Source organism: Branchiostoma floridae, unplaced genomic scaffold, assembly GCF_000003815.2.
Source record: "Branchiostoma floridae strain S238N-H82 unplaced genomic scaffold, Bfl_VNyyK Sc7u5tJ_372, whole genome shotgun sequence".
Lineage (NCBI taxonomy): Eukaryota > Metazoa > Chordata > Leptocardii > Amphioxiformes > Branchiostomatidae > Branchiostoma > Branchiostoma floridae.
In genome coordinates, this window is record NW_023365817.1 from 90,692 (window position 1) to 100,489 (window position 9,798).

The window sequence follows — 9,798 nt, forward strand, 5'->3', positions numbered from 1 at the left end:
AAAGCTGCCCAAGGGGGCCAGTTTTTTGGAATAACGTCGTGTAGCAAGCAGCGTATTTTGAAGCCGCAACTTATGGTTCACTGGATAAAGAGATAGGGGATAAGAGACCTATTCATTTGATAACACAATTAAACATAAATCAGTGATTGACAATGGTCTTTCGAGGACTGCCTTGGTGAACGAAAGACCAGAAAAACTGAACAGAGGACTTAACACGCAGAGCAGGAGCCGACGTGGTCTCATTACTTTTGTATGCCCAACAAACAACTAGATCATTCTCGTCATTACAGCTAGTCAAAGTCGTTAAAACATTTTTATGAACGATATATAGATTTCGACTAAGGTATTGAACAATGATTATTTTTCTATTAATGTATAATACATTAAACACTCGTTCTCATTGAAATGTCGAAAATGGCATTTTTTTGGTCGAAAATTAAATCGGCTTTATTTCCACTGAAAACTACTTGGTTGTTTGGGAAAATTCCTCTTTTAACCATAGCCAAAAATGGCAACTTATTATTTTCGGTCCCATTGGTAATGCATTACAGGGCGTGTAACAAACGTTACCGGTAACGTTGGTTACAACAGTAGACTTTACCCTGTTTTCTTCGAAAGGACTTACCTTATTGACTGCATCATTTAGGTATAAGTGGATGTCCCTAGGGACATTTGAAAAGTTGGCAGCTTTTTTACACCAGGTCAAATAGAAAGCTTAGACAGCATCGAACAATGGTAACGTTTGTTACAGTCATTTCTGTACAACATTTTGTTAAGCAAGGTGGGATATAAATGACAGTCAACAACCTTTTCTTGTTTCTTTAGAAAGCCATAAAAACTGTACAGCGTCACAAAAACGGCCATTTCTAGTCTTGTACGTGTATAATATAACCGTGGCAACCATCGTACTAGTGGTGGTAACGTTTGTTACAGAATCTGGCGACAGGCATAAACCACCTCACACAGCCTGCAAGATCAGTGACAGTAGCGATCTGACGTGATCGGGCAGAGGGCCTGGGTAGCTGGTTTCACCTGCCGAACAATCATTCTGGGAACTGAATTGTTACATTTTTTGCTACTATTTGAATTCTTCGTTCCTTCTCAGGCGACATCCATTTTTTAGGGTGTGAAATCCCACCCATGGCTATAATAATATTCTAAACCATCAACCTATACGAATGTTGTGGTGCATCTTTTGTAAAACATTACTGGGGTTGTGGAAAAATAAAGGAACCAGTGATGTTGTCTATAATTTGCTCCATATCAAGGCTTAAAGTCAGGCGACAGCATTTCGACATTTAAATGAGAACGAGCCTAAAAGCTTTTCAGACACCTATGACCAATATAGACAAGGACCATGCACCTGTGCAAGTCAGAAAAAGGAACAAAAGTTGCATAAGAAAACTGCTTTATAGGAAGCAAAGTTTATTGTATTCACTGTGTTTGGCTTAAGTAATGTGCACATACCATTCTGCCATTCATTTTGTCGGCAATATGTCAAAACAACTGTTTCGTTAGAAACTAGAAAGGCCGACATTTGCTTGAGAGCAAATACAGCATATTTCAGCCATCTCCCTCATGCAACAATAGGCCTTGAGGTCGTTGACCCCTTTGGCCATTGGAAAATGACCCAAAAATTCCCAATTATATCATTTACTAACAGGAGCCAAAAATGTCCAATTTTTGTCCAAAATGGCCATAAAATTGCAATATTAAGCATCATGTTGTACTGTATGGAAAAACTGTTATTGAATTCATGCGCACAAAATTGAAGGGCACTTTAATACCAAATTTCAGGTCATTCGGTTGTAAAACGAGGGTACAGGAGGCAAAAATGTGCTTTTTTTGTCAAAAAATGGCCAAAAATCGCAAAATCAAGCATTTTGTTGTACCGTATGCCAAAACTGTTATTAAATCTGGGTGGGCATATGATCAGGGCACCTCTGTACCAAACTTCATGTCATTCGGCTGTAATACCAGGGTACAGGAGCCCAAAATATACATAAAAATTGACAAAAACCTCAATAAAATCATTTTAAAGGCAGATATGAAAAAAATGAAAAAAAAACAAACACCTGAGGGTATTGGCTTATTCTATCTTTGTGCCAAATTTCAAGTCAATCGGTTTAAAAACGGCGGAGTTGATTTGAGTTGAAGATTTGGCAGGAGAATGAAAGAAGAAAGAAAGAAACATTACGAATACAATATATTTCACCATACCTATGGTATGGCTGAAATATAATCATAGGGTAATATCAAGGACATACTCACCATCACACCGTAGTTCTTCCTTACTCCAGGTTTCATCTTCGGTACAGGTTATGGTGTGGCCCCCCCTAATGATGTACCCTGCGTCACAGCTGATTGTAACCGTTTCCCCTATCTTGTAGAAATTTTTAACCGAACTTCTGCTTCCCGACTCCACAGGAGGAGGAGTTTTGCAACCGCGTTCTGGTAAGATGTGAGAAAAGGCTAGTTCACCGTTTGAACTATGCATGTACTTGTTCACTTCTACAAAATGGCCAGCGGCTCCGCACCAAATTATCTCCATGAACTGGTACCTCCACTTGTCCTTCGAGATGACCAGAACTACCTCCCTATTGCCCTAAGAACCGAAAAGTACAAAAGATCCTTTTTACCTGCCGCAGTTTTCTCCTGGAATCAACTTCCTTTGTCCGCCAAAACATCACCATCTATTAGTGTTTTAAAAGAGAACTGGAGTCTTTCTTTGACAACCCGTCCAGACACACCCACTACTCCCATGGCCACGGACGCCCTGCAGTTCTCTTGACTAGACTCAGACTCGACTTCAGCCAGCTTAACTCACACCTATTCAAACACCATTGTATAACTAGCCCTACTTGTAAATTTGGGAATTGAAAACGAGACAACTGAGCACTACTTGTTGTACTGCAAACTATACAATAGCGAAAGGATTCATATGTAGCACTCCATATTCCATTTAAACCTAGAAGAATTACTCTCGCCTGACCCCCTTAACTCATCTGACAATACCTTATGCACCCTTCTCACCATGGATAGCCCTTTCCTCCCACACTCGATAAATTGTGATATCACTGACTATGTTTTCAATTCTATCAAAATGACCGGAAGATTTACTTAATCTGATTTGAAATTGATTGGTAATGCCAGCCTTGCATGTGCTCTAGCCCGTTTTTGTTGTTAGTATTTTTGTTATTCTTATGTTGCGAAATGTCTTACTAGTTTATGTTCATGTCATCTTAAGTTATACGTTTTCGTTATAATCTCAATTTTGTTACTTTTGATTGTCATTATATGTAATATACAGAGCAGAAGACCTCCATAAGCTCATTGTGAGCTTCTTGTCCCATGCTCAAAAAATTAATGCGAATAAAATAAAAAATGCTCAGTGCGATGCATTACGGGTGATGTGTCAAAGGTGAAGGCTCCTAGCATTACGTAAAGAATGGCCTTGGGCCTTCAAATTACCCATCTTGCTGCATATACGCACTTCAAACCACAAACTAAAAGACTCTTTCACACTTCCAGTACGCATGTGCATCCACAGGAATTGTGCGTGATATGTCAAAATCGAAGGCCCCTGAAACATAAACAAAACACGTCCGGACCATGTTTTGCAATTTGAGACAAAGGCTGAGACGAGAACTCTTTACATGTCAGTGGCCGGGCTTATGGCGTGAGGCCTTCAAGTATGACGGACTATCCCATAATGCATCATGCTGCAAATGCGCACTTCAAACCACAAACTACCTTATTGTTTGGTAATGTTTGTAAACACCAAATAGTAGTCACTCAAGCAAGTCGATATGATTTTGAAAACGGTCAGATTTTGCAGAAGCTGCTGTCTTTTGTCTCAGACTGGACGAACGTCAAGATTTTATGCCTTTTAAATAAAAAAGATGGTTCGCTAGAAAACCAAATCAAGACTAAGTTATCGTCGATTAGCTCCTGTTCTTTGAGTGCAGGCGCTATAGCTAATGCTGTCTCGCGGGGTTGGTCCCAAGTTCCAGAAAGTACGACAAGAAGGCATGCGGCAGGATTGCTTCGAACTTGTCTTTTATCAGTAATGATCCCTTACCTGTGCAAGGTTTCAAACCACATGGCTCAATGAATCGTGAGCTTCCATCCGGCGTGTCGTCTGTTATCTCACAGACGGGTTCTGAAAATCTATCTGAAAAGGTACACAGACACAAAGAAACGTTGTCATGCCTGTTATGACCAAGAAAGTCCAGGAAAGTCGGAAATTTGTCTATCTTATGTAATTCCTGTTTTCTGATTGGCCGCCTTTCACGTGGTCCACACGTGAAAGGGCGTGACCCTCACGTGAAACAGGCGTGACCTTCACGTGAAATAGGCGTGACTCAGTAATGCTGTTGCAACTTCCCTTACGACAGGGCCGAAGTTAATCCTATAATCTTAATCATCACGGCTAATCTTAACTCTATTCCTCGAGTCCAGCATAAATCGATGTAAAACTGGAGGCCTGTTTAACTTTATGTAGATATATATTTTTTAGGAAGAGCAAAGGACACGGACCTGGCCGCAAATTCCGACAGTAGTTCTCCCGTGGATCACCCCACTCGTAAGCAATCAGTTTTGATCCTAACACGGCGGTCCAATTATGGCACGTCTTCCCCCCTTCCTCCAGTAGAGTCTCTGGTCCTCTGTAGTTTACTCCATTACCGTAATAGCAATCTGTGTAGCGGTTAGAATGAAAATGTACACGTCATTGTTGCTCATTCACTCGAAATACAATAAAAAGAGTACATCGATTAACGATAGACATCCAGCTATGTAATAAAATATGCCAATTGCAAATAGAAGACACTCAAGAAACTGGATATGAATTTGGAAACAGTCAAACGCTTCAGATAGCATCCAAAATTTCATCAAGTTTTACACAACAAATAGGACGTTCCTACAGAACTACGCAGACAACAAAATCTAACATCTGCATTCATCTGTGAGTTTATATTTCGTGTTTGACAAAATGTACTCCAAAGTAGTTTCAAATGTGAGTAATCTGAGTTTTGACCTTCGGGAGATTCCATGTTGAGGCATGTAGTGGTGGGAAGATACCAACAGTTGATCTCCTCAAACGCAGACCCGTTGGCGTCTCCTAATGAACAGGACGATCGTACCTCCCTGCACCATGACTGACAGGGCAGCCCTTCCTCCCTAATGCAATATTGACGAGGAAATAAGGTTTATCTGTTAGACATCAATAAAATATATGACGATGGAGGTTAGACATAGGATACACCAAATAGCATTAGCAATTACTTAAGAAATTAGCACTGACGAAAGGCAGTGGATTCTGCCTGAAACGTCTGTTTCAAAGTCATGTTCAGTTGCTTGAGTAATTGCTATTTGGCGTAAAAATATGTTTCCGATTAAGGCACTGAAAAAATCATTTTCTATAGATTTCGGCCGGTGATCCAACATAATGTAGTTTGACAATGCAAATCTGAAATGCATCAGGACATTTCTATCTTAACACAGGAGGGGACTAGGTTCAGTGCGTTTATATGACATCTCTATTGAAACATGAATGAGGAGAACATGTTGGAAATCGCAAATGCATCTGATGTGTTTTTTATTGACGTGGACCATTGTGATTTGTAAGTACTAGTATCCACGCGTTTTCACCGTAGCAGACGCATCCAACGCATCATAATACTGTACACATAGTACTTAGACAAGAGTGGAGGCGGGAAGAAAACAGAACAGTTATTTTAAACTTCGCGATGGTTTGGCGTTCGCAGTGAAGTGGTCACCGCGAAAAGCGCCAAAATAGAACCACTGTGAACATTTACAGTACCTTCTGTATCCTGTAACCAAGAGTGAACAGAGAAAATGCCGGATTTGTGGATGACACGAAAGGCTAGCCGTCTCCATCTCCTGCCATTGCCGTGACGTCAAAATCTCCTCAACACTTCTGTGGCCGTAGAAGTTGGGGATCGTTACCGTGTCGATCTCCAGGTCTTTGCAATGGTCATAAAACTTCTCAGGCGGCTGGATAGGAGGAGGAGGGGATGTGCTCGGAATCACTCCTGAAGAATAATACAAAAAAGAAACGAACAAATAAATTGTATACCTAGAAATACACACAAATCATACCCACGAATCTTATTTTTACATTTATCTCTTACACAGTCCTCATCCGACTCTAAGTCGACTCCGGCGGAGTCTTCTCCGAGTCGACTCGGAAAATCTATGTGTAAACTCGGCTGTAGCCGTCATAGGACCTTCACGCTGAAACTGATCAATTAGCAGAAATCAAGCAGAAACAGCAGGAATGAAGAATTAGCAAAATTCGTACAACATTCGGGTGGGAATTCCAAATGGACGTTACATCCCCTTCACACGAGAAGCAATGAGCCAGAATAACTGTCTTATGTCTATTCTTGGGTATTTGTAGTGCATTATAGACTTTCTCACTGCATTCCAGATATTCTTTTGGCCACATCCTGGCAGGACTTGGAGTAGCTTGCCGTTTCGGTTCTCCATCGAATGAGATCAGAATGTTTCGAATAATGTTGGGAAGCCATAGAATGCGGTCATACTGAAGTTAGAATACACTTTGAATGCCGTTCAATATTTCTTAACTTCGAATACACCTCGAAAGTTTTTTATGACAAAAATATTCGGGATGGCCCAAAGAATGGGCAGAAATATCTGGTACCGCAGTGAGAATTTCTAGAATGCACTACGAATACCCAGGAACATACAAAGAATAGTCATATGCATTCTGACGACATTCCGGCTGATTCCGCTTCTCGTGTGAAGGGGCTTTTATCTTACCTGTCGCTGCGTCACCTGACACTGCATACACCTGTACCTCACACAGGACCAGGAAGCTCGTCCGTTCGATCAGTTGAATAGACACCCACCTCCCCGAGATGGGCTGGACACACCGCACGTCGATTATCTCCCCATCCGATGGAGTTTCCCGGTGAATGTCCCCACATGGTGTATTTTCAAGGATGTCCTCAAAGGGACCAATTCGTACCATAAAGTTTCGCAGTAGTCGTCCTGTAAAATGCACATTCTTGACGTTATACATCTGTGGTCAACAGAAATGCACACCATCAGAGGGCACACCAACAGCTGAATAGCGAACTTCCTCAGTGATCGTAAGCAGGCTGTGGTGGTCAACGGTTCCCAGTCAAGCTACGTGGACGTGAGGTCGGGAGTCCCACAGGGTACGGTGCTGGGGCCGTGTCTATTCCTCACGTACATTAACGATCTTCCGAAGAGGATCTCCTCCCCCCCCCCCCCCCGACTGTTTGCTGACGACACTGCTGTATACCGGATGATTACTTGCCCTGAAGGTACATAAAAGTTGCAAGAAGACCTAGAAAAGCTAGAAGTCTGGGAGAGCAAGTGGGATATGGCCTTCCACCCAGACAAGTGCAGCCAGCTGCCCTTGACGTGTGCCAAAAAGCTCTAAATGCCCATTCTAGTTACAATCTCCACAACCACACCCTTGAAAGAATTCCCTCCGCCAATTACCTTGGACTTACACTGCAGACCGACCTTTCCTGGGGCACACATATTGAGAACATCTACTCAAAGGCAAATAGAACGTTGGGCTTCCTAAGACGCAACTTACGAGTCTGCTCCAGCAAGACCAAAGAGCTGTCGTGCAAAGCACTGGTCCGTCCAGTTGTGGAGTACGCCAGCTCCGTCTGGGATCCCCACAACAGCCGTGACATTAGCAAAATTATTTAGACATTGGAAAAGATTCAGCGCAGGGCTGCGCGTTTTGTCCAGAACCGACACAGAAACATCTCTAGTGTCTCTGACATGCTGAACCAACTACAGTGGGCTTCTCTTCAAGATCGGCGTCGCCACGCCAGACTGGCGATGATGTACACGATTCTCCACAACCTAACAAGCGTGCGATGCGTAGCCTTAAAGCCCCTGCCCTACAACAACATGTACAGAAGCCGGAGAGGCCATAACCAACAGCTCCAACACATCCCCTGCCGTACTAACTACAGACTCAATTCATTCTTCCCACGGACTATCTGTTGGCAGATGGACATTACCGGAAGAAGAATGCTACTTGCCATCAAAAACAAAAAAAATAAGATTCACAACTCAAAATTTTGGGGCTTAAAATATTAGAAGTCTCCTATCCATTTAGACGTACAATATTTATAAATTCTTTGGCACACTGTCACTGGTAATAATGATGTTGCACATGATATTTGATGTAGTGCTTGCAATCTACTCACCACAGCAGTCTCCTCGGTTGAAGACTGTCACGTGACTGATGACGTGTGTGTCTCCAAGATCAACCTTCCACCACGGCTCGTATTCCCAGGCAGTAGATGTGCATTCGTATCGTGGGTACAGAAGGTTTCCTGTGTTTCCGTCCACGGCTCGCTCCGCAGGCCATTGGTCCCTTCTAGCTAAACTGCTCTGTGATACCCTTTTGCGTAGTGCAACATTAACCTCTGCAGCAACATCTATCAGTTATATACGTTCTTTGGTCATAAGCTAAAAACAAGAGATGTTTCCAAGCAAATACCTCCGTAGTAAAATGATATCAAATAGTAAGTAGAATACATTCCAAGTCACTGAGAGGGTTTAAAATTTTATTTGTAATAAGATTGTATTGTGATGAAAATCATAACCCTTTTGGTAAGTTGGAAGGGATTATCACAAAGTGTCAATTTGTTTCGTTTTGTTTCTCTGGCATTCAAATTCAAATTTTAAGGTAATTGGCCGCACCAAGCTATTTTACAGGTAGATCTACACGCACTAGAATCACACACATTTTAATCCATTGAGTTGCAATTTGACTGTCAAAACATGACAAGAAAGATGCGTATAGGCTCGCTCACACTTCCGAGTACGCATGTGCGGTGACAGGAAGTATGGGTGATATGTCAAAGGTGAAGACCAGTGAGACGTAAGCAAAACACGACTGGCCATTGTTATGCAAATCTAGACGATGGTCGAGACAAGAACTGTTCACAAGTCAGGGTCCTTCACCATTGACGTAATATTACCCACAAGTCGTGTCGTTACACGTGTGTACTCGGGAGTGTGAACGAGCTTATTAAAATTAACCGTGGATAAAGTGTGTTACCCGAAAACGCTTCTCTCTTCCGATTTGTCCAGTATCTTGCAGAGAATCCAGGAGCTGTCACACCACGGTCCGATATAAAAACTACCGTCATGTTCTTGAAAAATGTTCTCTCTGGTGGCAGCACATTCCCACAGAACTTTTCTAAAGAAGTTGAAGTTAAAAAGACATAATGTAAGTGGTAAGACCAATAACCGTATAGGTACAGTGTGGTACATACTGTTTGTGACATGCGCAGTTTACTAGATATGTAATACAAAGAAACATCCAAACAAACAAACAAAAGGATTACATTTTGAACTTGAAATATGGAGTGAACTGGAAGAGCATACCTTTAAATTGATCGTTACCGTCGTACACAGCGACATAGTCCCAGATACAACCTCTCTCAGACTTCCCTTCCAGCGTAAAATTGTCGAACGCCAAGTGAACCATGTCATCACCTAACAGACTGTGGTTCACGGCAATCTTCCACGTAATATTCATCCAATCTGCAATGAAAAGTGTAATGATTTGATCTGTCCACTACCCGACCATTTGAATCCGGACATTTCTATAAGAGAGGGCGTTACAGCTCCGTGCAAGGGGACACTTTTTTGGCACTCTCGCTGGCATCGTGGAATCGGGCGTTAACAACCCGACAAATTGCATCCTAGCTTATAAAAAAATCACTTTTCTAGAGGAATGTACCCATA

The 9,798-nt window shown here is 42.1% G+C and overlaps 1 protein-coding gene across 1 annotated transcript in view; it reads right to left on the reverse strand.

Annotated features, from left to right (window-relative positions):
• LOC118408715 overlaps window positions 1-9,538 on the reverse strand; it is a 29,236-nt gene extending 19,698 nt beyond the window's left edge. The window contains exons 1-5 of the mRNA XM_035809568.1: window positions 9,436-9,538; window positions 8,247-8,480; window positions 7,519-7,547; window positions 6,808-7,069; window positions 5,893-6,056 (exon numbers count right to left, since the gene is read on the reverse strand). Of these exons, the coding sequence (XP_035665461.1) occupies window positions 5,893-6,056; window positions 6,808-7,069; window positions 7,519-7,547; window positions 8,247-8,480; window positions 9,436-9,538 (792 nt within the window). The remainder of the gene's footprint in view (window positions 1-5,892; window positions 6,057-6,807; window positions 7,070-7,518; window positions 7,548-8,246; window positions 8,481-9,435) is intronic.
• Window positions 9,539-9,798: the final 260 nt, after the last annotated feature.